General features: G+C 39.8%; 7 protein-coding genes across 10 annotated transcripts; 6 read left to right on the top strand and 1 right to left on the bottom strand.

Annotated features, from left to right (window-relative positions):
- The first annotated feature begins 427 nt into the window (after nucleotides 1-427).
- LOC119127807 (arrestin domain-containing protein 3-like) lies at nucleotides 428-3893 on the top strand. Its single transcript, XM_037259967.1, has 6 exons — nucleotides 428-835; nucleotides 1526-1595; nucleotides 1889-2036; nucleotides 2175-2277; nucleotides 2354-2619; nucleotides 2689-3893. Exons 1-6 carry the CDS (start codon nucleotides 580-582, stop codon nucleotides 2779-2781), a joined length of 936 nt encoding a protein of 311 aa, XP_037115862.1. The 5' UTR covers nucleotides 428-579; the 3' UTR covers nucleotides 2782-3893.
- Nucleotides 600-12659, bottom strand: LOC119127814 (struthiocalcin-2-like). Of its 3 annotated transcripts, none has more exons than XM_037259978.1 (7): nucleotides 12526-12659; nucleotides 12330-12392; nucleotides 12197-12230; nucleotides 11995-12080; nucleotides 11655-11792; nucleotides 11219-11394; nucleotides 600-620 (listed from the first exon to the last, which is right to left on the bottom strand). In XM_037259978.1, the coding sequence occupies exons 2-6, from the start codon at nucleotides 12390-12392 to the stop codon at nucleotides 11263-11265; spliced, it is 453 nt and encodes a 150-aa protein (XP_037115873.1). In that variant the 5' UTR covers nucleotides 12526-12659; the 3' UTR covers nucleotides 600-620; nucleotides 11219-11262. The 3 variants fall into 3 exon arrangements, with proteins under 3 accessions (XP_037115873.1, XP_037115871.1, XP_037115872.1); XM_037259976.1 differs by lacking the exon at nucleotides 600-620 and adding an exon at nucleotides 10876-11142 and having other exon boundaries at nucleotides 11298-11394; XM_037259977.1 differs by lacking the exon at nucleotides 600-620 and adding an exon at nucleotides 10876-11142 and having other exon boundaries at nucleotides 11298-11394; nucleotides 12197-12227.
- Nucleotides 4348-7281, top strand: LOC119127800 (arrestin domain-containing protein 3-like). Its single transcript, XM_037259958.1, has 7 exons — nucleotides 4348-4674; nucleotides 5215-5256; nucleotides 5330-5390; nucleotides 5530-5680; nucleotides 6286-6382; nucleotides 6457-6713; nucleotides 6869-7281. The coding sequence occupies exons 1-7, from the start codon at nucleotides 4413-4415 to the stop codon at nucleotides 7112-7114; spliced, it is 1116 nt and encodes a 371-aa protein (XP_037115853.1). The 5' UTR covers nucleotides 4348-4412; the 3' UTR covers nucleotides 7115-7281.
- LOC119127805 (arrestin domain-containing protein 3-like) lies at nucleotides 8017-10989 on the top strand. 2 transcript variants are annotated; one of them, XM_037259964.1, is made up of 6 exons: nucleotides 8019-8355; nucleotides 8446-8521; nucleotides 8605-8752; nucleotides 8845-8941; nucleotides 9525-9781; nucleotides 10320-10989. In XM_037259964.1, the coding sequence occupies exons 1-6, from the start codon at nucleotides 8112-8114 to the stop codon at nucleotides 10491-10493; spliced, it is 996 nt and encodes a 331-aa protein (XP_037115859.1). In that variant the 5' UTR covers nucleotides 8019-8111; the 3' UTR covers nucleotides 10494-10989. The 2 variants fall into 2 exon arrangements, with proteins under 2 accessions (XP_037115860.1, XP_037115859.1); XM_037259965.1 differs by lacking the exon at nucleotides 8845-8941 and having other exon boundaries at nucleotides 8017-8355; nucleotides 9659-9781.
- A 1852-nt stretch (nucleotides 12660-14511) lies between the features above and the next one.
- Nucleotides 14512-18008, top strand: LOC119127803 (arrestin domain-containing protein 3-like). Its single transcript, XM_037259962.1, has 6 exons — nucleotides 14512-16456; nucleotides 16537-16597; nucleotides 16700-16847; nucleotides 16922-17018; nucleotides 17429-17685; nucleotides 17765-18008. The coding sequence occupies exons 1-6, from the start codon at nucleotides 16210-16212 to the stop codon at nucleotides 18002-18004; spliced, it is 1050 nt and encodes a 349-aa protein (XP_037115857.1). The 5' UTR covers nucleotides 14512-16209; the 3' UTR covers nucleotides 18005-18008.
- Nucleotides 18009-19571: 1563 nt separating this feature from the next.
- Nucleotides 19572-21604, top strand: LOC119127802 (arrestin domain-containing protein 3-like). Its single transcript, XM_037259961.1, has 6 exons — nucleotides 19572-19932; nucleotides 20021-20081; nucleotides 20157-20304; nucleotides 20402-20498; nucleotides 20734-20990; nucleotides 21123-21604. The coding sequence occupies exons 1-6, from the start codon at nucleotides 19689-19691 to the stop codon at nucleotides 21363-21365; spliced, it is 1050 nt and encodes a 349-aa protein (XP_037115856.1). The 5' UTR covers nucleotides 19572-19688; the 3' UTR covers nucleotides 21366-21604.
- Nucleotides 21605-22603: 999 nt separating this feature from the next.
- Nucleotides 22604-25015, top strand: LOC119127806 (arrestin domain-containing protein 3-like). Its single transcript, XM_037259966.1, has 6 exons — nucleotides 22604-23271; nucleotides 23364-23424; nucleotides 23630-23801; nucleotides 23879-23966; nucleotides 24037-24293; nucleotides 24718-25015. Exons 1-6 carry the CDS (start codon nucleotides 22953-22955, stop codon nucleotides 24796-24798), a joined length of 978 nt encoding a protein of 325 aa, XP_037115861.1. The 5' UTR covers nucleotides 22604-22952; the 3' UTR covers nucleotides 24799-25015.
- Nucleotides 25016-25476: the final 461 nt, after the last annotated feature.

Raw genomic sequence — 25476 nt, 5'->3', positions numbered from 1 at the left:
TTGTATAATTTGTTGAACAGCAAAAATTATGTCTATCTGTCTGTCTGCCTGCCTGTCTATACATTTTCTCTCTTTCTTGATTAAACGTGACAATTGCTCACCAAGATTCATCAGTTTGACTGAAAATGCACAGATTTTAGGTCACCAGTCGTTAAGTTTAGTTGGTGTGCCGTGAGATTTTGCACCAAATTGTTTTATTTTGGAAGGACTGCACCTCCGGTATCCAAGCAGCACCGCCTTGTGCCCAAATTAGTACAATACACCCCAACAGTTGATTTACTTATTATTGCGACCATAAAACAACGCAACAAGTGGTTTCGCCAGAAGGGGTCAGGATGCAAGTGTCCCAATCTCGTTCTTGTGCTCCCCCACACCACCCCCGCCCACTTCATTCTGCATCTGCGCAGTAGGCGCAATTTCCGAGCGGGGTGTGGTTGAGTCCGTCACTGCTCCGATTGTTTCCTTTTGTGTTTTGCCAGATGCGTGCAGTCGCTATCAACAAATGACACGGATGACGCAAAATCGACACGAAGCGGTTCATTTCTTGTACAGTTGCAATTTTTGAACTGGGGTTCAACGATGTTCGAGAAAACATTTAAGGACTTTAACATTAATTTTAACGCTCTGAATGAGAGCAACACTTTTTCCAGTGGAGAGTTGGTGACGGGACAGGTTTCCTTCGAGCTCTCCAAGTTGACAAAGATTAGAGCAATCACAATATGTTTGAAAGGAAAGGCAGACGTCCACTGGTCTTCCGGAAGTGGGAAAAAGAAAAGGACATACTATGCAAAGATTGACTTGCTTAATCTAAAAAGCGTGATTTTGCAAGAAGGAGGTACGTACATGCCTTTTCCACTCTGCACCACATTGCAAGCTACTGCACTCACGCTAAGCTAACCGCATAATGCGATCAAATACAACTGCAAGAAACAAATGTGCATTTACTAAGGCTATAACACTCGATTAACTACATTTAATGAATGCATAAATTATCGCAAACTGCTCTGCATCAATACAGAGGGAAATGTTTCTTATGTGCAACACCCTATCTAGTATGTGTTAACCAAAATGTATGTTATGATCAAGCATCTCATTCTATGAAAACGAAAGTAGTGTTTCACTCATTTTGGAGCATTTCTGCTCAGTCCACTCTCAGCACCAGCCCCTCCCGCTCAAAGAAAACAACCAGGTCCTCACATTGTGACATCACAAAGTGAGGACCCATTCGGTACCGCCTAGGCACGCCCAGTTTCTCAGAGCAGCTGTCCCTGCAAGTAGAGTCGACATGCGGCTGCTCTGATGTTGGTGCATTGAATCAATTTTAGAAGGTCCTCAATATGTTCTGCAATGTGCTCAAGTACTTTCATTAAATGAGAAAAATAGCCACCACAATAACTCATATTTCATTAGAAAGTGCCATTGTGCCTACGATAATATCTAATCATATGCATGCCGAAAATTTGCTCTGGAAAGCTTAAAATAGAGCTAACGCATTTAATGAGTGTAACGCTCCTTCCCTTTGCAGCTGTTGGGAGAGAGACCATTGTTCCTCCTGGCAGGCATGTGTATCCATTTTCATGTCAGCTGCCACACGGGTAAGAGCTTCTAAAATATGTTGTCATCATTTATGTTGTACCTACTCCTGTAACCCACTAAAATAGACCAAAGTTTTGAATTAATGATATATCGGTATATAGATATTGTAGAGGTGAATTAGGCATACATCAATTCCACAGATTTGTGTCCTGCACACCCACAATGTAAAGAATAGCCATCTGATTAAATAATAATACCTGATAAGATGGCAGTTCAGCGGACCTGAAAATTAGGTAAAATCTAGAAAACCGGATGTCTTATGTCATGTAACATGTATTGGTCATCATTGCAGAAACTTTCCATCCAGCTTCCGTGGGCCACATGGACAAGTGCTCTACAACCTGACAGTGGCTATTGACAGACCATGGCATATAACAAAGGATTTTGTGACACAGATGAACTTTGTGCACCATGTCGCTTCCAACCAGCCAGAGCTAATGGTAAGTTATTGTTTACATGGTTACCATCTGATGCTAGCAGATCGGTGTGATGACAGCCTTTGCGATTTGCTGACGTTTCTCATGTTTTTGGTGCAAACTTATTCTTCACCCAAATTTGAGCCTGTTTTTTTTCTCCAGGCTTCACTCTCAGGCTCGAACAGCATGAGCGTGTGCTCCCTTAGTTGTACCTCCGGTCAAATCACAATGACTGCCAGCATTGAGAAAAAAGGCTTTTTGCGAGGTAATCTTCAAACCGTCCCACCGTTCATGTGTCTGAAATTTCCACTCGTTAATTTGTGTTTCCACACTTTTTGCAGGTGAAACCATCCGGATCTTTTGCGACTTTGGCAACGCTTCATCTCGTACGGTGACTCCTAAGGCCAAGCTGAAGCAAAAGCAGAAATACTTCTCGCGCGAAGGGATCCAAAGAAGATTATTTGTGAAAAACTTGAACTCTGTGACTGGGCTGCCCATCAGTGCTCACTCCTCAGAAACAAACGCTGAGATGCTGCTCAACATTCCGGCTGATTCGACTCTCACCATCTCCAACTGCAGCCTCCTGCAGGTTCACTACGAAATTGAGGTAAGAACTTCCAACTGGCACAACTTCATCTCCTCTTGAGTAGTCTTTTGACTATTTTGTGTCTTGCAGCTGAGCCTTTGTCTAAGAGCTTCCCCGAACCTCATCATGCTGTTTCCCATCGTCCTTTGTGACCTCCCTTTACATCCACATTATTTAGGCTAACCTTTGGAAGTGCTTTTGAGTTCATCGTAGAGTGATTTTGCGGTATAGTCACACACAGTCTGCCTCAATGCTCTCTCTCACGAATCGATACTTCTTCTTCTTGGTTATAAACTATGCAGTTTTATTGAACAAAGAGTGCTTTGGGACCACCTCGAGTGTTTGTTTTTCAATATTTTGTTTACATATATACTGTAACACTTTTCACATTTGTATTTGTACAGCCAAAATGTGAGGTATGTATCTCATAGAATGAGTCAAAGAAAGAAAAAAAATTGTGCTTCATCCTATGTTCTTTTATTTCAATAACAATGTTAACGTGTCAAACCTTTGTATGCAATTTCGGCTGTTTGATATACAAGGCAGACCCTGCATGAATCGATTATTTAGCATAAATGAAGAAATACTATCTATCCTCAGCCTTAATATGGAGCTTATTCATGAACATGATGCATTTAACTGCCACTTTTACAGATTTGTATCTTTATTGATTTGCATACTATTAATATGCAAATCCATACGAAGTTTTATCTTAATACTTTTGCACTCGTTACTCTCACTCGTATCGCTGCGGCAGGGAATTTCTATGTAAATGTTATATCGTTTTACCCAGGGATAACCCACAATACATGCCTTCAACTATTTATGTTAGGTTTATTTCCTAAATATCTCACAAACAATGAGGAGAGAAGACGCTTCTAGTTACTTGCAAGGAGAATTAGGAGAGCTGTATGCTGGTCTCTCAACTACTCCAATCAGCTCTCCCATCAACCTCACTTTTATTTGGTTTGAGGTCCCTAAGTTACATAACTAAGGGGTGTGGAAATCAGCACTTGTTTACATGTTTTTCTTGCAGAGTCTTTGCAAGCAGACATTAGCAGATAAGCTATTTTGCATGTCCTTTCATCATATCATCTAACCGCAGAAAGGTCTTCTCCGGTGGTTTCCTCTTATCGCCGGCTTGAGATCAGCAGAGGCAACAAGTTTCGGCTCCTCTTTCCACAGCGATCACAAATGTATAATACATAAATAAATCGTAATAAAATATTACTCCGACAATACTGTACTGTAGGAATTTTGTACTTTGCAGTATTAAAAACATTTTATTACATCAAGTCTTGATGTTTGTGTGATAAATATGCGTGTTGCTATTCTGTGATGCTTTGCAAGCCTCTCATCTGTCCACCTTTCACTTCGTTTCTGTTTGCCCAGATGAGGGAGGCATCTTTAATTTTCTGAGGTGGACCTTCAACCATATTTTCAGCAAACCTCCAGAAGCCACACAAGTCAATGTGTGGCCTCTATGATTGGTTGTTTTCCCTCTGGCATGGTGGTTTTTTAAAACTCAAATGATACTCTCAAAGATCGTTTCACTCCAGGATTACTGTCACACTGTACTGACAGGCAAGAAGTGATTTTTTTAAAAAGCAAACTCTCTCTTCCACATTGACGTTCCCATCTGTGGATAATTAGACTTTTTGGAATGTTTGGGGAAGTCAGAGTGGCTGGTGTAAACTTATTAATGGGGGGCGTGGCGTTGTAAATATCCAGGAGACGCGCTCTCCCATTGCGGAAGAGGTTTCCATTGCTGTAGTTTGGGAGTGGGAGATAAGCGAGAGAACCTTTTTAAAATCATGCCGAGCACAGTGCAGCGCCTGAAGGTAACTTACAACAACGACAGCGAAAGAAATGCGTTTACAAATGGGGACACCGTGACCGGACAAGTCACTTTGGAAGTGACCAAAGATTGCAAAGCCGACTCGCTTTACGTAAAGTTTAAGGGAAAGGCTGAGGTGTTGTGGACCGAGAGGCACGGCCAAACTACTACCACTTACCACTCTAAGGACAAGTATTTCAGCATCACACATTACTTTATTCGAGATGAATCCGCCACCGGTAAGTATGATTTGCTATTTGTGGAGGCCAAAGTTGCATTGCTGTGCAGGTCCGAGCTTGTATCATTTGAGATTGCCCAGAGCAACAATTTGTACTGCGCTAGCGGAAATTCTTGTTTGTTTGGTATGGAGGACCAATTCACCGTTATTTGCTTTGTTCTCATCGGAAAACAAATATGTCAGCAAAGCTCACAAAGTCTGAAAATAATTTGTACTTTTATTTGTCCACATTAGTTCATATCTTACAAAACGACATTCGAGTACGCCTTCTTTCTGCACATACGTTTTCCTTGTAGCGGTTTTGCGTACCCGAATGGGATAATTGGTTTAAGTACGTAAGTTGTGTATGTTTTAAACGTAAGCTTAGTAGGCAAAAAAAAAAAAAGCTAGTATAAGTAAAGTCACATTATGATGGTGAAAAATAGATTCTATATGCAAACTACTTTTTCAGAATGTATTATATTGCATTGCAATATCCATTTTGTTTTAAACCATAAAGGCTTTTTATGTTGAAAATTTCAAATTGTGTTTTTCTTATCAGTTGACGATCAATCACTACTGACCACTCAGCATGGACAAACCTGTATGTATCCAACACATTACTTCAGCATTTCAGGTAGCTAGATGTTTTAATCATTTTCTGCGTTGTTTTTCAGACGGTAATTTACTTGCAACAGGAACTCATGTTTTCCCATTCACCTTTCAGTTCCCTTTACAGTAGGTCATCCTTTGACGGTGTTTGATGTTTATCACCAAAATAATTGAACATGCCAAAAAATAAATAAAATTCTCATAAATTTAATATTACGAGACTACGCTTTAAGAGAAATTATTGTTGTCTGATGTTCTGCAAAAGGGAAATGCCATCCTCCTTCACTGGTTCTGTTGGTAAAATTGTGTACCTACTGGAAACCAGGCTGAATAGGTCCATGAGGATACGTACAAAAGATACCATCAAGATTCCCTTCGTGACACAAGTAGTCCCCACCATGTTGCAGGAAATCATGGTAAGTGCACCCTTGGATCACACGTCTGTGCTAATGTTTGAAGTTTTACATGCTTTGTACAAGTTACTAAGGTTACTGACAATCCTAGGAAAAGAAAATGACTTTGGTGGTGTTTGTTTGTCATGCGCTAACAAAATTCTGATGTATTACATCTGGTTTAAATAAGCAGTTACACTCCTGCACTTTATGCAGATAGTCTTGACACTCAATTTACGTTTTCATTTAGGAAGCAAAAGACACACTTTAGTCTTTCTTGTTTATGTGCAAAATACAAATGCATTACTTCTCGGGATTTAACAGCGTAAATATTTCAAAATTCTCAACAATGCTCTCGAAAGTTCTGTATCAGACCACGCCAGTGTCTCCTAAAAATTGAGTGAACTGTCTGAGGTTTGAAACACTGCCCTCTCCTGTCAACTTGAAAACCATACAGCAAGGCGTTCTGTAAGCAACGTTAAAAACAAAAGATTCCCTCGGGATGTGGGAAAAGCTCTGCCCGAGGGAGAGTGTTGAAGTTTTTTCTGACAGGAAATTCTGCTAGATGTTCCCAGCATACCCACCACCAGGTAGTGATCAGTTTCTCCCTTGTATGCGTTTTCCCTCAGACTCCTCAACATGATTCTAAGGATAAAAAATTGCATTTGTTGAACTCGGGAACTGTAGCGATGGATGTCAAGATTGAAAAATCCGGTTTCATCCAAGGTAAGAGTCCTCAGTGGCATGGATTAGTGTTAACCTCTGCATAAAGGCTGAATCTATGCTGCTTTGTGTTTCAGGAGAAGGCTTAAAGGTTGTAGCCACCATTCAGAACAACTCCACTCGTGAGATCAAACCCAAGTATTGCATCTACAGAAAGCACAGCTTCTTTGCAAGGGGAAAGAGGAGGCTTGATACTAAAGACCTCTTAAAGGACGTGGGAGAGCCCATTCCTCCATCAGCCAGCCAAACAGTCGTAAGGGTCATCACAATCCCCCATGATTTGGAACCTTCCATCCTCAACTGTAGCATCCTCAAAGCAGAGTACAGGGTTAGGGTAAGTGATTTAAATAAATAAGAAATAAAGAATTAAAATATTTAACAAAACAAGGCAGCAACAACAACAATATGTCCAAAACCAGACTGATGGAAAAGCTAGCTAGTCCAAAGAGGCTATGTTCACATTTCTCACAGTAACTCGCTTTTCCACAGGTTTATTTGGATGTAAAGTACGCTTCAGACCCAGAGATCAAATTTCCCATTCTCATCCTTGGAGCCTTAACAGCACCCACTGTGGCAGCAAGTTTGCCTTCTACTGAATCTGAATTTGGACCATTTGGATACCAAAACCCAGCAGCCTGGGGCACGTTTTCACAACCACAATCTTATGATCCCCCTCCTCCTTATGAAGCTTATGGAATGTACCCTTCCTTGATGGATAATGGTGGTAAACCCTGATAAGTAATGACATTCTCAAAATGAGTGTGCTGCACAGACCACAATACGCACTACAGCTCCTTATTGTTTATCTCAAACGTTAACCTTTGACATTTTCTGAAAGTGATAGTCCAGTAAAAAAAAAAAAAGTTTTGTCATCAATGTTTGGCGGTGCGTAGGAAAAAAAATGAATTTGAATCTATTTGATTCAAACATGTACGTACATTGTTGCACAAGATTACAATGTGTTATTTTCAAGATGGGGCAGGTGGCATCAATATACCACATTTGAATCATGTGCCACCAGTGTGCAAAATCAAATTAAATACTATAATATCATGTTTTAAATTTTTTAGTACTAATCTAAAATCTTGTATTTTACTTTGAGTGTAGCTCTTTTAATCCTCTATACCCTTGAAAGCACTTATGTTCTTTCTCCTTCAAACCTAATACGTACATTTTGTGTAACGGTATAAACATTTCTCCTACTATACGGGTTTATATCATGATACTGTAAACATTGTCAGTAAAGATTCATAAGTGAAATGCAGTTGTTGATACTGAAAGCTATTTGTCATCAAACTGACACGCTTTGACATTTTTTTTAAATTATTTGTGTTGTACGTGTATTATAAATGCACGTCTCTTCTTATACAGTAGAGTCTATATGAGAGCTGATAGTCTATATACAGTCTACATTAAAGATTATTATTATTACTATTATTGTTTTTACCTGTTGTCTCAAAATAAAATCAACAGTACACTATTATTACTATTAATATCCAATTGTGTTGGTGTTTTTTTTTTTTTTTGGAACTTTTGTTTCAACCTGACCAAGCCCAATACATTTAGTTTAAAATGTGAAAAAACCTGACTAACCACAGCATGTCATACACCTCAGCTGATGAAGAGATAAAAAAAAAAAAACAAACACATATATAGAGGGTGCGGTTGGCAGATGAGGCAAAGCCACAGCTTTCTTTGTAAACGCCGACAACATTTTGTATCTTTCTGAAAAATGCCCATTACTAATTTCGCAATTGAATATGATGCTGTCAATCAACAAAACATCTTCACCAACGGCGATACTGTCAGAGGAAGAATCATTGTGGAGGTGTTAAAAGAGACTCGAATCAAATCACTGACTTTGATAGCAAAAGGAAAAGGAGAGGCCCATTCATCTAATGAAGACAGCACTTTTAGTGTTTATGACAAATACTACACCTTCAAACGTCAAATCTTGGCAGAAGCAAGGCAAGACGGTAATGTATAGTTTTAATTGTTTTCCTCCGAGAGACAATTACTTCACTCTGGTATATAAACCTTAATGAAATTGACTGAATGTTATACAGGTGAAACTTTTGAGAGTACCAAAGTTATTTCTCAAGGAAGACATGTATTTCCTTTTTCCTTCAAGATTCCTGACAGGTATTTGATTATTCGTGTTTTGCCATGTCATGACTCAACTATTTTTTCAGGCACTTTTTGTGTTCTTTTATTTTCCTTCACAGAGAAATCCCCTCGTCGTTCAAATGCGCTTTATGTGAAATTGTTCATAAGATCAAGGCAGAGCTCAAACAACCAATGAAGTTGCCAAGAAAGGCTGAAACCTACTTCAAATTTGTCTCCAAACCAACTATGGATATAACTGGACTGATGGTAAGGAACATTTTTTTATTTTCATGTATGCAATAAAAGTTAACTATTTGTAATAAACACTGAAAATACCTAACAGGAAGTTGTTTTGTCAGGTGCCTTGGCATGGTAGCAATTATACAAGTGTCAAATTCTTTGGTTCCGGAGCAGTTACAATGGACGTTTATAGTGACAGAATAGGATGCAAGCAAGGTAGTCATGTTTATATTATCTATGTAAACTCATTTGACGCAAAAGGCAATGAAAATGTGCACATGGGATTTCTCTCTCTCTCTCTCACACACTCACACACACACACACCTGCAGACACAAATAACTTTCCGTGTTATAAGGAAACGAGTTCAGTAAGTCGGCAGTCACAAAGCTGAATCATTAACATGCGGTCATGTGACGTTGACTAGCCAAGGAACAACTGTGATGTCACACAGAAGTTTCATTTATTACACGAGGCAATAATCTGATGTAATCTTTAATAGCGTCTCCATGAAACGAAGACATCCAAAAGCCTCACCTCATTCCCACAAATATTTCTACTGAATGCAGCGGTTCCTTAAATTGATTATAATTGAGTTTGACTAAATAAACCTTGCACGCATGTAACTGTATTAACTTTGTAGCTTCCTTATAAAAGTACAACTTGTTGTGTATTTTAGCCATGTAGAATCAGATATGAAGGCTGAAGTTGTTATAGCTATGTCCCTCCCTGTAAAGCGCCAGTTAATTCAAAGGAAGCCGTCTTTTTAACCGACTAAACCTTTGCTTTGTCTCATCATAGGCGAAACGCTCCAAATCCGAGTTGAAATCCTAAACCATTCAACTCGTTCAGTGACACCAATATTAAAGTTCTACCTGAAGGAAAATTCCAATGGAAATGGCCTGCAAAGTATAGTTGTAAAAAAGATCCTTCAGATGGAGGGCAAGGCTGTCTCGTCCAGTAGCAAAGGCACGGTGATGAAAGCGATTGCCATCCCCAGACGACTGCCACCCTCCATCTTGAACTGCAGCATCTTCAGGTTGGAGTACGAGCTGAAGGTAAATCACACAAATTCAACGACTTTTCCTTCCATTGCCTTTGGTATATAAGATAACATTTAAATTTAAAATATAAAATGGAACATATTGTTCTATTGTTTCATGACTGTTCCGTTACCGTCACACAAATCTTGCGAGTGACTTGTTGCGACTTCCATTTTGACAAGAGCAGCAACAAGTTGACATTTCATTTTTCCACTTTACTCTGGACAGCTGTGTTTTTTTTAAACTTTTTTTACAGTTTTCTGGCGTCACAGTAATGAATTTGTGTCTGCAAATCAGCCAGAGGAGGCAGTGTTTGATATTATTGCTTGGAGTTGTATTACCAGGGCATTGCTTCAAATTTGACAGTACAGAGCACTACCACTGTCAAAGTAAAACTGAACTCCAAATTGTTTGGTAAAAGCTAAGCATAAAAAAAAAAAAATCTGCAAATTAGATTGATCAAAACTAGTTTTTAAATTACAATGATAGACTGACAATCTGTGTATGAAATTATATGATGCTGTCTGAAAACAAATAAGCACCATTTTGACAGGTTTATCTGGATATCAAGTACACAATCGATGAGGGTGTCACGATTCCAATTGTTGTCCTTCCTGACATGCGACAACAGCCAAGCCCAGTAGCGTTTGACGTCACACCCCAACAACAGGCAACACTCCAACCTTTGGACTCTCCTCCTGCCTATGAAACCTTGTTCCCTTCTTAGTGTGGTTATGACATACTACAAGGAAGTTGACCATTAGAACACCAATTAACAGCTGCAAGTGAACTGGAACTGGAACAAATGTGTCGTGTACTTGCCGAAATAAACAATTCAAACCAAACCAAAGATGGCAGCAACTACGTGTGAGCAAAACCAAAGTAAGGCATATTTTTCATGGGAAACTGTCCAAATTCCAACAGGACATATCACCATATTTCTACAAATGAGCAGACAATAATCAGTTCCTTACTGGTACTGACACGTGAACCACTTCTTGACGCAGCCAGGCTTTATTGATGACATACATCAATGACCTCAATTCCCTATGACAAATCGCACTTTGAAAAGCGCTTCAAAAATTCCGTCCTGAATGACATGAATCAAATACAATCCCACACCAAAATGCTTTATTCCAGAACTGATTTGTTAGCCCACTTTGCCATATATACTTGACTGACAGCAATTAATAAATGAGAAGAAGTCAATTTGAGTTGAAAAAGTAAAGAATAGTGGAATCCAAAATGGCATTGTTGTAAATCATATGTGACTGCTTGTAGGGTGACTCAGTGTTCGCATTGGTCGCATTTGTCAACATCTTTGGCACAAACAAATCTGTTTTCGTCCATGCAAGAGTCGTTGTCCCAGAGGTTATCTAGAAGTGAACACAAAACAGTGACAACTAAGAAAATCGAATCAATGTTCGTGATTTCACTCAATTATTCGATCAATCCATGCAACAAGCAGTAGTAAATTTGAATCAAACATGCAGCTATTAATAAAAATTGCAAGTAGTAATACGGAATTTACCATTAGTTTCAATCTCAATGCAGTTTCCGGTATTGTTGTTAGTGTTGAAGGCAGTGAAACCCACTTTTGTGCCGTCGGTCCAGACAAAACTGCCATCCTGGAAGACAAAAGAAACCCGTGTCAGCATAAGACATTATGTCTATGATTCTTAAAGTTTGACATTTTGATTATGGCCAAAAAAAAAAAACGTATCTCCTGTGCTCTTGTGAGCAGGTTTATTTGTATTTATTTTGTTGTATGCTTCATTTGTTCTATTGGTTTAGCTTTTAAAATATACGGATCATTGCACGTATTGTATACTAAAGTAAAGGAAATGGTGTGCGTGCGTGTGTTCTTTTAAGAATCAAGAAGTTTCACCCCCAATGCTTCGTGAAGTCCAATCCAGACGTCGTCACCAGGGTCAGAAGTGCATTCCGCAATCAGTTGTAGAACTAGGGCATATTCCAAACTACTACGGATTGAGGCCAAATTCCCACCAAAAATGTTGCAGACACTCTGCAAGATGAAACAACTCATCAATGGAAGTGAGAAAACGTTCCATTCAGCACAAAAAAGCTAAAGCTTTCATACTGGTCATGATAGCACAAACTGCATTCAGACGCATCCATGACATTTCATAGACAAATCGATAAATCACTGCTTTGTGATACCGTATTGCTGATTTAGTAAACCGACCCTGTGAAAGACTTTGTTATACCTCTGCGTCTGGAAACACTCTTTGGATATCTTGGAAGACGAAACAACGTTTGTCCAATTGAGTCCAGCCTTTAGGGCAGTACTTGTCTGAAACACAATTGATGTTGGGAAGAAAACGAGATATGATGTTGAATCTGGTAGCAAATGCCAAAATAAAGTAAAAAATTGTTGTTTTTAAGTATCATTGAGAAGCAGCTACCAACCTTTGTCTTTTTCTTCCCTAGTCCTTTTATTCCACTGTGAGTAAGGAAAGCTTATTGTCAAAATCACGCTCCAGAATATGAATACAGCAAGAAATCAAAACACCATTGTAAACATGCGTTCTGTTTGACTTACACCGACAGACACCAGTCCGCTGATGGCACAAAAGAGGAAAACTGAGCGAAGATCAAATGCCATCTGCAACAACAGAAAAGTACCGTCGCTATTAGTTACTGTACAGTTTGCACTCCTAGTCAAATGAAAACCTCAAAAAAGGCACAAAAGTTGTCGTTGGTTTTGAAAAGCAGGACGGCAAGGTGTGCCGTGTTACCTTTGCTGTCGAGACGTTTGATGCTGAGCCTAAGACACGAAGCGCGGTGGGTGCTTTTATATCAGCTTGTGTCAGCTCAAAATTGTACAGTGGTGACCAGAATAGTCACATTAACCAATCAAATAAGCAAGGACATATCCTCGTTTCATCCTTCACTTACAGGTTTTTCTTTTGACGTCAGCACACACCCAACCATACCAACATAATCAAGAGACTGCAATTACGTTTTTGGCAAGCATTACCACGAAGGAAGATGGTTTTATTTTTAGTTTCTATTATTTTTCCATCCATTCATTTTCTGAAGCGTATCATTGTCACCTAGTCTTTGGAGACTTTTTGCAGGAACCTCGCAATATAAGTGAGAGTGCTGATCAACTTTTCTCATCGAGAGCACCAGCTAGTCCTTTGGGGTTGACTCGTGTTAGAAGTTCACTAGAAATAAGTGGGGTTGCATGATTACGGCCAAAATAAAAACCACAAAAACAGTGTGATCATGACTTTTGAGTTATTCCTCATGATGGGGAAAACATATGTATTTCTATTACACTACTACTACTATACTACTACTACTGCAAACAGTTGTCAGTGCCACATGAGACTTAAAAAAAAAACAGGAATTCTCATTTTAAAATAAATGCTATATACATATGAAAATAACCAAGAATTAAAATTTCACCAAGGGTGAACGGCATAAATATCTAATTACCGTATTTTCCTGACTATAAGTCGCTCCGGAGTATTCGTCGCACCAGCCATAAAATGCATAACAAAGAAGAAAGACATATATGTAAGTCGCATAAGAGTATCCGTCACATTTTTTGGGGAAAATGTATTTGATCAAATCCAACACCAAGAACAGACATGTTATCTTAAAAGGCATTTAACCAAAAAATACAAATGGGTCAGTCATGATCCTGTGGACTGCTGCCAACAAGTTGTGTAATTTCAAGTCAAGTTTATTTATACAGCCCTAAATCACAGGCAAGTCTCAAAGGGCTTCACACGTGTGTGAGTGAGGCCTAAGTGCCAACTCGTACGTTGTCCCCCCACCGTCTGTTGTCTTCCGGGTTAGAGCACGCTGGCGTCAAACTTGTTGACTGCCCCTTCTGTCCCGGACCGTGTCCGTTACTTGTTTTTTGTTTTCCTGTTTTCAGTGCACCCGTCTCTTTTTTTATTTTTCTCGTGTTGTCCTCCGTCCACTTCGCATTCCCGCAGCTCCGCTCTCACCTATCTGTTTCCTCTCCCTCGGACTACCAGCTACGTTAGCCAGCTAGCCAACAGCCAACTGGCCAAAACCACCACCGGACCCTCCTGCCTCCCGACTCTGAGCCTGTGGCCGCCTGCTGTGGACTCTACGGCAGCTCTGGCCTGGCTCTCTGGCCTTCCGTCCGGCGTTCTCGGGCGACGGGCTCCACTCCCTGCGGGCTCCACTCCCTGCGGGCTCCACTCCCTGCGGGCTCCACTCCCTGCAGGCTTGCCAACCGTGGCTTTGCTGTGTGCCGCCGTGGTGCGTTGGGGCCTGCCGTTCGAGCGGGTGCAGTCGAGGTCGACCGGCATCACCATCTGGTCCATCTGGTCCAACATCTGGACCGACACTTCCCCGATGGCTCACCCATCTCCTCTTTTTGGACTACCAACCCCCCGTCACCCCCACCTCCCGTACTGCCAACTTCAACAACCTCCGCTTCCGCCCCTCCTGCTCCTCCATCCATCTGCTTTGCACTGCTGACCGATGTCCTATTAACTGTATCCTATTGTCTCACCCCCCCCCCATACGTACCCCCCCCCTTTATTTTGTTATCTGTAAAGCGTCTTTGGGTTATTGAAAAGCGCTATATAAATTGAATGAATTATTATTATTACATGTACAAAAGAAATGAGTAAATACAAGATGGAAATTGTTATTGTCAGAAGGGCATCCGGGATCGTGTACCCAGAATGTTTTTTTTTTTTGTTTTTGAAGGAACATATAAATAAACGATGGGTGGATCCTCGGGACACACCTGGTTGGCAGTGGCACGCATACCAACTGCTTTGATATTTTAATGAATTGGCAACAACCAAGCCCAGGCAGCATTAGTTGCCACTCCTTTGATGGCACTTTCAGATTCTTTCAAGTGTAGTTTTGAATTTTAGTGACTTATTAAGTTTGACGTGAAAAAATAAGAGGTTGTCTAACTAAATGAATTGATAAAGTAACAGAGGATTGCTTATCAAATTAATTCACAACTATTTAATAATCAAGTGATCATTTAGCTCAATCTTTTGACAGTTTAAATAGTGATGACATAATGAGCCCTAGCTGGGCACTGAATTAGCTTAGCTAGCTTAGCACAGAATTCATGGATGTTATCTATTCAGGAGATGTTACTCGAGGATAAAACTTGTTCAATTCTACGGGAGTTCAATTATCCATGAAGAAAAAGGTTGTAAATTGGGGTTGATAGCAGCTGACGGCCATGTTGAGACCATGTCCGTTTATTGGAGAATCACTGCCCAGGAAGAAACTTAGTGTCCACAAAAGTTTAATGCCTCAACTGTTTATTTAAAACATAATATACATGGGGAAACTCACAAGAAATGTCTTTTTAACCTTTTTATACCAGGAAGTTTAATCCGAGTATAAGCATGCAAATGTAGCTACATAAAATAGTCACATCATGCATCAATATGAAAATCATGTGGTTTCAACGGGGTTTGAGTTGGCGATTAAAAGCGAACAGTGAATCATAATTTTCCTGTTCGGATCAGAATGAATATTAGAGTATTGTTGTGTGTGTTTTTCACTTTAATGGAGAGCTCAATATGTGTGACAAATTGAAACACAAAAGCAAGATTTGAAGTAAAGAAAACAAATTTCTATCATTTGTCTGAAAATAAGATTCGAATAATAGCATTCAGAAGACATTATGAAACTAATCGAAGTAAGATTTGAAGAAGTTACAGCGGCAAGAAAAGTTCCTTTGAAAGTTCTTTTGTTTAAAACATCCAACATCCGAGTCACTGCCAAACATTTTCATTCAGTAGTGCTGCTGATGTACCCTTTCAAGAAGAACGTCACCACACCCATGACTAATCCTGCCAAGATCGTGAGAAAATGTTCTCAGTTGTTACTTGTACAGGTATGGGAGGAGAAATGCTGCCCCTGCGAGTAAGATCTAAGTAATCCAAAAGCACCTGGTGCAATGGCAGAGGCATATTGTCAGGGGTCAACAACGACAGGGTCAATCGTCATCAGCCATCATGTTTAGAGATTGGGCAAATCAAATCCTCCCTCGCCTCTAGAAAAAAAACTGAAGGTTGGATTTCAAAGCAAGGTATAGTTTTCCTGAAAAAATTATTGTGAAGTAAAGATTGTGTCGAATTTACCTTTATCCATTAGCAAATCATTCGGACAAGCTCAAACGCTTTAATAAGGCCGTGAATAAGGAAACTGTTGTTTCTTCTAATCCACTGTGCCATTATTATTTACACGCCGTTTCCTCCATGTGCCTGCTGCATTTTTCCCCGAGTCATTGTGTATTCTAAAACCGGTTGTGCCAAACAAGAAAAACAAGTTTTCTATGAGCTGTATCCTCCGCCACCACCTGTCAACTAAACCACAAACTTTGTCTCTGGATTTACCTGACGCTCTCGATAATTTATGCTTGGTGTTATTTTGTCATTTGTATTTATTTCTAGAAAATGACTATTAAACATTTCTCAATTGAATATGACTCCATCAATAGTCAAAACATCTTCACAAACGGAGATACAATCAATGGAAGGATTATCGTGGAGGTCTCAAAAGAAACGCCAATCCAATCGCTAACCTTTATTGGAAAAGGAAACGCAAGGGTGTGCTGGCATGAGTACTACGGGCAATATAGCAGCTACTACTACTGGTCGGATGAAAAATATTACGAAATCAAACAACGTATCTTGCAACCTGGTAAAGCACCGCTTTGTCTGTAACAACCTTATTATAAAGCACTAATTACTTACCAGACAGTTTGTGTGTCACTCCTCCAGATATTGATTTTATTAGCAAAGGAAGACATGTGTTCCCCTTTTCCTTCAAGGTCCCTAACAGGTACCATTTATAATATATTGTTCTGTGGTTATTTCTGTTTTGATTCATATCTAGCTCATTTTCTTTCAAGCCAATTAAGTTGCCTGTAATTGTACTTTGTAGGACCATGCCATCCTCGTTCAAGTCGTCTGTTGGTAAAATTGTTCATAAGCTTAAAGCTGAACTTAAACAATCAATGAAGTTGACCAAAAAAGTAAAAGCCCACTTCACATTTGTCTCCAAAGCAGACATGGATATACCTGGACTTATGGTGAGAAGTTTGGAACAGGAATTGATCACAGTTTAAAGGACTTGATTTGAAGAAAATTATCCTTTTTTTTTCAGGAACCTCAGTTTGGTTCCACGGATAAAAAAATAACCGTCTTTGGTTCTGGAACCATTGCAATGGATGTTTACACAAAAAGGATGGGATATCAACCTGGTAAGCATTTTTGTGTGTGGTATTGTCGTTTTTGTCCAGGCCTATTTAATTTTTTTTATTTTGAGGGGGACCACAATTCAAAAGCAATATTTGATTCGCATTGGTTAATTTTCTATTTCATTTTTACTTATTTTTACAATTACTTTTTTTTTTAGTATTAATTTTTCTTCCATTAACAAAGGTGCTCATGTTCTATAAATAAGGGGAGGGGTGACTCGTGCTACTGGATGTTCTTAGCATTGCCCAGAAAACATCAAGTAAACGGAAATGGAGACAAACAGTTAAGAGTTTTATCTCCACAATTCATGACTACAAAATTCTCATATTTTGCATGTTTTCATCAATTTTCTCGTCAAGCTCACATTTTCTCACCAGTGCAATTACAAACATGATTTTGTGTTCCCCTGCAGGTGAAGATCTCCAAGTCAAAGTCAAAATTCATAACCAATCATCCCGTGACTTGAAACCTAAATTTGTATTGTACGAAAAGCTGAGTTTCTTTGCTCAAGGAAAGAGGAAACTTTGCATGCAGAACATCCTCAAGGAGAAACTCGAGCGTATCGATGCCCATAGCAAAAAGGTCGTAAAGAAGGTGATCACAATCCCCAGGAACATATCTCCCTCCATTTTGAATTCCTCCATCATCAAGCTGGAATACAGGCTGAAGGTAGGACGAAGGTTCAATCGTACTTTGAACTTGAAATTGAAGACTGATAGCGGAAAATAACACTGTACAATTGTCACAGATCTTTCTGGATGTCAAATATGCAATAAACCCAGAAATCAAACTTCCAATAGTTGTCCTACCTGCTCTTGAGGGTCCTGCAGGACAACAACCTCCAGGTCCCGCTACATATACATTTGAGGATTTTGGGAAATCAAAAAAACAGAGCTCACGCAAAGCATCGCAGTCTTCGGATCTCCCTCCACCATATGAAGCGCATGCCGACTATCCCGCCTTGAGTTCTCAGAATTATCGACCATAAATTAGAACCAAAACGATAATGTTCTACTTTTCTCATTCATCATAAGCAGTTGCTATGTGGTGACTTAGAGCTCACAACATCATCAGACAACACACATCCCGCCTCCCAGCTGTTTGAACTGCTTCCTTCTGGGAGGCGCTACAGAGGCATTCGAACAAGGGCTACCAGACTGAAATACAGTTTCTTCCCAAGAGCCATCACCGCTCTGAACTCTGAGAGAAAACAACACCAGCTATAATACAACACCGACACTCCTACGTGCAATAACTATTTACTATTTATTATTTACTTTCTGTACAAACCTCATTCATGTTAATACATATACCCACAATGAACATACTGTAAAAAAGATTTTTTAACCTTCATTCTTAGACTAATAGACTTCCTTTTATACTTTTTAAAATTGTGTACGTTTGCACTAGGAAGGGAGCAGCTATCCGAATTTCGTTGTACAACTAAGTTGTAAAATGACAATAAAGGGCATTCTATTCTATTATTTTTAACTACCTTCAGTTTTACATTTGGCTTTGCCTCTTTCCACCTCTTTTCACAAACATTGCAAATGACAGACTGAAACATCCCAGCGATGTGGTAGACATTGGCAAATGCACAGATTCTTACCCGAGTTGCTTTTACAATTGTATGCTCTAAATAGTGAGAAAAATAACAAGTTCAATGAATGTCTTCATCAAAAAATTTAGACAATATGTCAAAATGTTGGTACTTATGGTTTTTCTTTTGGGGGGGGGGTAATCAAGGATTTAATTAATCGTAGATCAAGAAGACAAACTCATTCACTGTCATTGACTGCTATCGATGTGAAAGACTCATTTTAATATTTAAAGACAGTTATTGACCGTCACACCGCCACAAAACCCTTTTGATACAGATAACACTGCATACGGTATATCTTTTTTTTATCTTGTATGTATACAAAAAAAGTGTCGCATTTATGAAATCAACAAGCTGCTACACAAAATGTGAAATTTTCTTTCTATATGTGAAAATATTTTGAATTCTGTAAAAAGACACTTGATTGAATCGTACTCTCAAATAAAACAGTCAATGTCCATTTGAGTCCTCCTCATATTAGTGAAACTTAAATGAGCCACCTGCAGCAACCCCAAAATGCCATCCGCTTGTTTTGTCATCATTTTTAATGGCGTGCAAGGGTGTGTTGATGCCCTATGCCAGCGGTGTCAAATAGGGCCTTCCTCTTGGACAAAAACGATTGTCTTCATTTGCGTACTTGGTTTTAGCAGAAGGCCACAAAAGAAGAATGATTTGGTGTTTTAGGAACCTCAGCATGATCACTCCCAAAAAATGGCAAATGCTTTGGTTCTGGGATTGTAACAATGGATACTACATTTTATATTATATTATATTATATTATATTATATTATATTATATTATATTATATTATATTATATTGGGGGGTTATATAAACCAGCCACCCAAATGTTATTGTTAAGCATGCGAATACAGCCCTGTTCGGGGTTTTTTTTCTAGGTGTGCCAAGCAAGAAAAACAGGTTTTCTATGAGCTGCATCCTCCCCCACCACCTGTTCATAGTAGCTCTGTTAGCGCAACCACACACTTTGTTTCTGCTTGGCTTTATCTGAGGCTCACATAATTTGTGCTTCTATTTCTTTGTGATTTTGTAATTTGTATTTATTTCCGTGAAATGACTATCAAAAATTTCTCAATTGCATATGACTCCATCAATAGCCAAAACATCTTCACAAACGGAGATACAATCAATGGAAGGATCATCGTGGAGGTCTCGAAAGAAACGCCAATCCAATCACTAACCTTTATTGGAAAAGGAAGTGCAAGGGTTCGCTGGCAAGAACATCACGGCCAACATACTCGTCACTACTGGTCTGATGAGAAATATTATGAGATCAAACAACATATCTTGAGAGCTGGTAACGTATCGCTTTCACCGTCATCTTAATAGACAATGTTGGGGATGAGCCTTAAAATTAAAGCACAAATTATGCTTCACTGCTCCAGGTACTGAATTTATTGCCAAAGGAAGACATGTGTTCCCCTTTTCCTTCAATGTCCCTAACAGGTAAAATAGTGTGTATTCTTGAGCTTATTTGCTTCCAGGCCAACCAATTAAGTGACCCGGAATTGTACTTTGCAGTAAAATGCCATCAACGTTCAAGTCCTCAATTGGTAGAATTGTTCATAAGCTTAAAGCGGAGCTTAAACAATCAATGAAGTTGACCAAAAAAGCAAAAGCCCACTTCACATTTGTCTCCAAAGCAGATATGGATATACCTGGACTTATGGTGAGAAGTTTGGAACAAATTCATTACAACAGGTTTTTTTTTGGGGGGGGGGGGGGGTGCACATTCATCGACGAGATGGCTCTGCTTTTTCTTTTAGGAACCTCAGCATGATTGCACTGATAAAAAACTCACAGTCTTTGGTTCTGGAACCATTGCAATGGATGTTTACACCCCCAAAATGGGATACCAACCAGGTAATCAAATATACATAGAGTTCCATTCTTCCATTATTTGCTACCAAAAAAGTAGATCTCAGTTTCAAAAAGGTTGGTGAGTCATGGTGTTAACTATGGACAGACAAAAGAGATTATATATCTGATGCTGGACTTCATGGGAACATGCTGATAATTCCAGGAAGTCTACGACTGACAAAGTCTACCGACAACGGAAATGAACATCTGTACAACTAAACACGTGATTTCTTTGCAGGCGAAGATGTTCACGTCAAAGTTGAAATTCATAACCAATCATCCCGGGACTTGAAGCCCAAATTTGAATTGTACAGAAAGCAGAGTTTCTTTGCTCAAGGTCACAGAAGACTTCACACACAGGAGATTGTTAAGGACAAACTTGAGAGTGTTAATGCCCGTAGCAAAGAGGTCTTGAAGAAGGTCATCACCATCCCCAGGAACATACCTCCCTCCATTTTGAATTCCTCCATCATCAAGCTGGAATACAGGCTGAAGGTAGGCTGAAGGTTCTGTTGTACTTTATTTCATTTGATACTCTAACTGGCAATGAAAATAGTCACAGAAATTAAAAAAAAAGAATCAAGCCGGAAACACATTTCAGAAACTTACCAAGTAGTGTTTTCACAGATCTATCTGGATGTCAAGTATGCAGCAGACCCGGAAATCAAACTTCCAATAGTTGTCCTACCAACATTTGAGGTTCCTTCAGCAAAACAACCTCCAGGTCCCGCTGCTTATGGATTTGAGGAATTTGGGAACTCAAACCAACAAAGCTGGAGCGTAGCACCCCAATTTTCTGATGTCCCTCCGCCATATGGAGCACACACTTTGTATCCCACCACGAGTAATTCTCACGAATATGGGAATTGACTTTGTTGCCTTCATTGCTTCATTTGGCTGTCTTTTTTAACCATTTTTCAAAACTTTGTCCGGAACAAAAGGATAATTTTGAGGACATCGTTTTTTCAACAACTGAAAACATATTTTTGAGTTTAGTAGCATACTAATAATTGACATGAAGAAACTCCTGTTTTTTCTTAGCATGTTAGCCATTGTGTTATCCCTCTGCTAGTTAGCTGACAATTTGCTGACTCTATGATTGATTATGCCGATTACCGTAATTTTCGGACTATAAGTCGCGGTTTTTTTCATAGTTTGGGTGGGGGGGCGACTTATACTCAGGAGCGACTTATATGTGGTTTTTTTTTCAAAAAATTTCAAAAAAAAAATTTCAAAAAAAAAAATGAAACCGCGATAAACGAACCGCAATGTAGCAAGGGATTACTGTAATTTGAATTTCAAGTGACGACAGCAGCGCGAAACCATCTGCGTCACTCCAATTCATTAAATCCATCAATCGTCCTTTGTCAACAATGCGTGCGCGCCGCTGACGGCTTTTGCACTTAAAAATATTCCACAGGCCCATATAACGATATATAAATTATATATCAAATAACTATTATATAAGCAATAATGTTATCAAACCATCTGTGCACTCTAAATCATTAAATCCATCGATCAAATTCCTCGTCCTTTGTCAACATCGCCGCGCGTGCGCCCTGACGTCAGCCTCGTCGTTATTCCACAGATCTACTATATATAGATAATATATATTGTAGCGTTAACAAAGTTCAAGGAAAGACGTGGGTTTGGTAAACGGCTCTTTATTTAACAAAACAAACTTACAGGCGTGTGGCGGCGTGGACGTCCAGCCACGAAAGGGGACGAGAGCTCCATACGATAGGACCGGGCGTGCGTAGAAGCCATGACCGAGATCCATGCACCGTCCTCGGACAGCCACCCGGCTGAGCGCCGGCCCTCGACTTCCATCCACGGAGCTGAAAGGCAGCTCGGTAGAGTAGGACCGGGCGTGCGTAAAAGCATTGTCCGAGCACCATCCACCGTCCCTGGACAGCCACCCGGCCGAGCGCCGGCGCCCGACTTCAATCCACGAAAGTGAAAGAAAGCTGGACGAGTGACGCGCGACGTCGCGCGGCTGACGTCAGCAGCGCGACGCGACGTCGCGGTCGCGCGTCAGCAACGCGACGGTTGTTTACATAAAGGACAAAGATCGACTCGTCCAGCTTTCCACATGTTGGAGGAAAATCCCCCCTCTCACTGAGGGTCGCAACGATTGCAGTCGGGAGAAAAGAAATGATAAGTCGCCTCACTGAGAATAGCCAGTGGATTCTAATCAAGAGAAAAATGGACGTTTGGTGCGCCTGCTCCGAGCCAGAGGCAGGCCATGCCCACACGCCGCGTACGTCAAACACACCACATTCAAAGGTAGTCATAAATCAATTGTTACTCTTCAAACTCTCGTTGCTGGACTTTTTCTTCAATGTTGTATTTCATTGTAATTAGCCGAACTAAGGCTCCAGCTAGGGTTACCTTTATGAACGTGACACCTCCAAGCTTGATCACATGACCATTTGACACGGATACTGTACAGTTTTAATGGAAGTATGCTGCCTGACTGAATGCAGCACCCAAAGCTATGACAAATGTGACTTTATCATGTCTATCAAGATTTTCTCTGTGGAATACGATCAGGTGAATGAAAGAGGAACTTTCTCTCCTGGCGATGTCCTCGCTGGAAGAGTGACTGTGGTGGCCAGCAAGGAGACCAAAGTGCAGTCTTTGACGGTCACTGCGAAAGGAAAGGCTGAGGTCAAATGGTGCGATCAAGATGGACAGACCAAAGCGCTCCACCAAGATGAGGAGAAATATTTCTTTTTGGAACACATTATTCTTCAGGATAAAAATAAAAGAGATGGTTAGTAGTTTTAATTTCCAAATATAATCTGTAGGTAATGGCATGGTACTTATTTTTTCTATTCTATTCAACTTGCACTTTTTTCCCACAAGGAACAGAAATCATTCATCAAGGGAGGAGTGTGTATCCTTTCACCTTTGCGATTCCAAATATGTGAGTACTCCTCGTATCCACTCCCTGATTTTGGATTACATTGCTTAGTACCTCCTGAAATTACAATTTTAATAAAACCAAACATCAATGATTAAAAAAAACAATTCTGGGGGACTGAGATATGTGGCCAGGTGTCCCAATACTTTTGTACTTTTCCACACCAAATAAAGATCATGCCACTTATGTAGTGATCATTTCTTTGCAGAGACATGCCTTCCTCGTACGAAGGAAAATGGGGCAGAATCACGTACAGTTTACAAGCTCAACTGACTCGGTCAATCTGGAGCATCCACAAAACTCGGATTGAGTTCCCATTTCTTACCAAGTCCGAGTTTCCCTTCGCTTCCAAATCAGAAATGTTGATCATCGGATTTCAAGTATGCATTGATTGAACGAATCACCAGAATATTCCTGTTTGAGATTTGCTTTCTGACTTTGCATTGTTTTTGCATAGGAGCGGCAAAGCGCAACCAAAATTTCATTTTACGGCGCTGGAAAAGTTACCTTGAATGTGACTTCGGAGAAATTGGGACTGACACAAGGTAAACATTTTGTTAGTCATGTCTGATGTGAACATATGATTACAGGACATACATTTGTTCCTTCTCACAGGTGAAACGATGGAAGTGTCTGTTGACGTAATTAACAGCTCAAATCGTGCAGTAACGCCCAAATTCTTCCTGTGCGAGAAGCAAATGTTTGTCGCCCAATTGGAGACAATTGTGCACACAAATGAGATCCTCTTTGGCACTGGAGAATCAGTTTCAGCTCGGAGCAGTCGTACCATAAAAAATGTTCTAAGTATCCCTCCACAGCTCTACCCCACATTCTTCAACTGCTCCATAATCAAGCTCGAATACACGCTCAAGGTAATCAAGTCTTTCTAAACTACATTTCATTTTGTTTTCTAATTATTTTGGAGAATGAAAGACAAAATTTATCTTAGTTTTTAATTTCACCTCAAAACCCAAAGAAGGTTGGTGCACATTTGCAATTTCCACAATGCAATGACCAGAATTTCCCATTGCATGCTATCAACCAAAGAAAATCTAGGTCATTGGAAATTTGAGCTACTCTTCAACTAATCAGTCAGAGTCTCTTTCACTGTGTAAACTGATCCGGTGGCCTCAGACAAGTGTGCAGAGTGAAAAACTGCCATTTAACCAAAGAAATCACATTGATCTGGTGCTAATCCATGCCAATATTATTGTCTTTTTAATTGAAAAAGAAATTATAATATATTTGCATTAGTGAGGCAAGAACAGAACTAACTAAAGGTATATTTTGTTGCAGGTCACGCTTGGTGACCCATTGGCAAGAGATCCAGATATCAGACTTCCTCTGGTTATTCTACGGGGTTCAACCCAACCATAGCATCAAAAATCTAAAAGATCCCGTGTAATGTAGAGTGCTGAAATTGCCAAAGTAGTTTCAACCAGTTTGTAAAGGGAATGTGAACATGGTTTGGCCCCTCCCTCTTTGTCAGGGCACCAATTTTGTGCAAAAAATACAAAACAAAAAAATTGTTAAGGCGCATGATGACTGACACGTTTTGGTGCAAATCTAAATAAACGTGTATTGCAGAATTCAATTTTTCTTGTTGGTGTTTAATCTCTATCAAGGAATAAAGACCATTATTTTGCCATTCCTGAGTGAGGAAAGTTACTGGCATGAAAAACATGAGGAAAAACTTCCACTGATGATGGCGGGGCTTTCAGCCAAGCATTGGTAAATGCCAAACATCATTTTATGTTTCTGTGTGTGACACTGATTGATTTTCTCCACCTAATAGATTGTAAGTGGTGATCACATCCAAATTGGGCAGTGGCAACACAGAATCACCCCAGTAAAAAATTATTTGAATTTTGTAGGTTTAATTTCATTATATATATATATATTTGAAAATATGATGTGGTTGATAGTCATACAGCATTTTAGTGTCTTTGCCCCAAAGTGTTGATAACCAGCTGGAATATTAATATTGCCATATTGTGGCCGAGTTTAACTGTGAATACTAGGTTTTGGTTCTATCGTAATGCGCAGGTGTGTGGA

This window comes from Syngnathus acus, chromosome 9 (genome assembly GCF_901709675.1).
Source record: "Syngnathus acus chromosome 9, fSynAcu1.2, whole genome shotgun sequence".
NCBI lineage: Eukaryota > Metazoa > Chordata > Actinopteri > Syngnathiformes > Syngnathidae > Syngnathus > Syngnathus acus.
The sequence above is the reverse complement of the archived record's forward strand: the minus strand, read 5'-3'. Positions and strand labels throughout refer to the sequence as shown.

What these genes read in the sequence shown, in the direction of transcription:
- LOC119127806 (XM_037259966.1), top strand. Translation starts at nt 22,953, where the DNA reads ATGGAAGTATGCTGCCTGACTGAATGCAGCACCCAAAGCTATGACAAA. An exon ending in ACCTTTGCGATTCCAAATAT is followed by an intron (nt 23,425 to 23,629) that starts GTGAGTACTCCT and finishes ATTTCTTTGCAG; the next exon opens with AGACATGCCTTCCTCGTACG. An exon ending in GAAATTGGGACTGACACAAG is followed by an intron (nt 23,967 to 24,036) that starts GTAAACATTTTG and finishes TCCTTCTCACAG; the next exon opens with GTGAAACGATGGAAGTGTCT.
- LOC119127800 (XM_037259958.1), top strand. Translation starts at nt 4,413, where the DNA reads ATGCCGAGCACAGTGCAGCGCCTGAAGGTAACTTACAACAACGACAGC. An exon ending in CACTCAGCATGGACAAACCT is followed by an intron (nt 5,257 to 5,329) that starts GTATGTATCCAA and finishes GTTGTTTTTCAG; the next exon opens with ACGGTAATTTACTTGCAACA. An exon ending in CCATGTTGCAGGAAATCATG is followed by an intron (nt 5,681 to 6,285) that starts GTAAGTGCACCC and finishes GTTTTCCCTCAG; the next exon opens with ACTCCTCAACATGATTCTAA.
- LOC119127802 (XM_037259961.1), top strand. Translation starts at nt 19,689, where the DNA reads ATGACTATCAAAAATTTCTCAATTGCATATGACTCCATCAATAGCCAA. An exon ending in CAAAATGGGATACCAACCAG is followed by an intron (nt 20,499 to 20,733) that starts GTAATCAAATAT and finishes ATTTCTTTGCAG; the next exon opens with GCGAAGATGTTCACGTCAAA. An exon ending in AGCTGGAATACAGGCTGAAG is followed by an intron (nt 20,991 to 21,122) that starts GTAGGCTGAAGG and finishes GTGTTTTCACAG; the next exon opens with ATCTATCTGGATGTCAAGTA.
- LOC119127814 (XM_037259976.1), bottom strand. Translation starts at nt 12,392, where the DNA reads ATGGCATTTGATCTTCGCTCAGTTTTCCTCTTTTGTGCCATCAGCGGA. An exon ending in GACTTCACGAAGCATTGGGG is followed by an intron (nt 11,395 to 11,654) that starts GTGAAACTTCTT and finishes TTTGTCTTCCAG; the next exon opens with GATGGCAGTTTTGTCTGGAC. An exon ending in CATTGAGATTGAAACTAATG is followed by an intron (nt 11,143 to 11,297) that starts GTAAATTCCGTA and finishes GTTCACTTCTAG; the next exon opens with ATAACCTCTGGGACAACGAC.
- LOC119127805 (XM_037259964.1), top strand. Translation starts at nt 8,112, where the DNA reads ATGCCCATTACTAATTTCGCAATTGAATATGATGCTGTCAATCAACAA. An exon ending in TCCTTCAAGATTCCTGACAG is followed by an intron (nt 8,522 to 8,604) that starts GTATTTGATTAT and finishes TTTCCTTCACAG; the next exon opens with AGAAATCCCCTCGTCGTTCA. An exon ending in TGGATATAACTGGACTGATG is followed by an intron (nt 8,753 to 8,844) that starts GTAAGGAACATT and finishes TTGTTTTGTCAG; the next exon opens with GTGCCTTGGCATGGTAGCAA.
- LOC119127803 (XM_037259962.1), top strand. Translation starts at nt 16,210, where the DNA reads ATGACTATTAAACATTTCTCAATTGAATATGACTCCATCAATAGTCAA. An exon ending in ACAACGTATCTTGCAACCTG is followed by an intron (nt 16,457 to 16,536) that starts GTAAAGCACCGC and finishes TCACTCCTCCAG; the next exon opens with ATATTGATTTTATTAGCAAA. An exon ending in AGCTGGAATACAGGCTGAAG is followed by an intron (nt 17,686 to 17,764) that starts GTAGGACGAAGG and finishes CAATTGTCACAG; the next exon opens with ATCTTTCTGGATGTCAAATA.
- LOC119127807 (XM_037259967.1), top strand. Translation starts at nt 580, where the DNA reads ATGTTCGAGAAAACATTTAAGGACTTTAACATTAATTTTAACGCTCTG. An exon ending in CGTGATTTTGCAAGAAGGAG is followed by an intron (nt 836 to 1,525) that starts GTACGTACATGC and finishes TTCCCTTTGCAG; the next exon opens with CTGTTGGGAGAGAGACCATT. An exon ending in CCAACCAGCCAGAGCTAATG is followed by an intron (nt 2,037 to 2,174) that starts GTAAGTTATTGT and finishes TTTTTTCTCCAG; the next exon opens with GCTTCACTCTCAGGCTCGAA.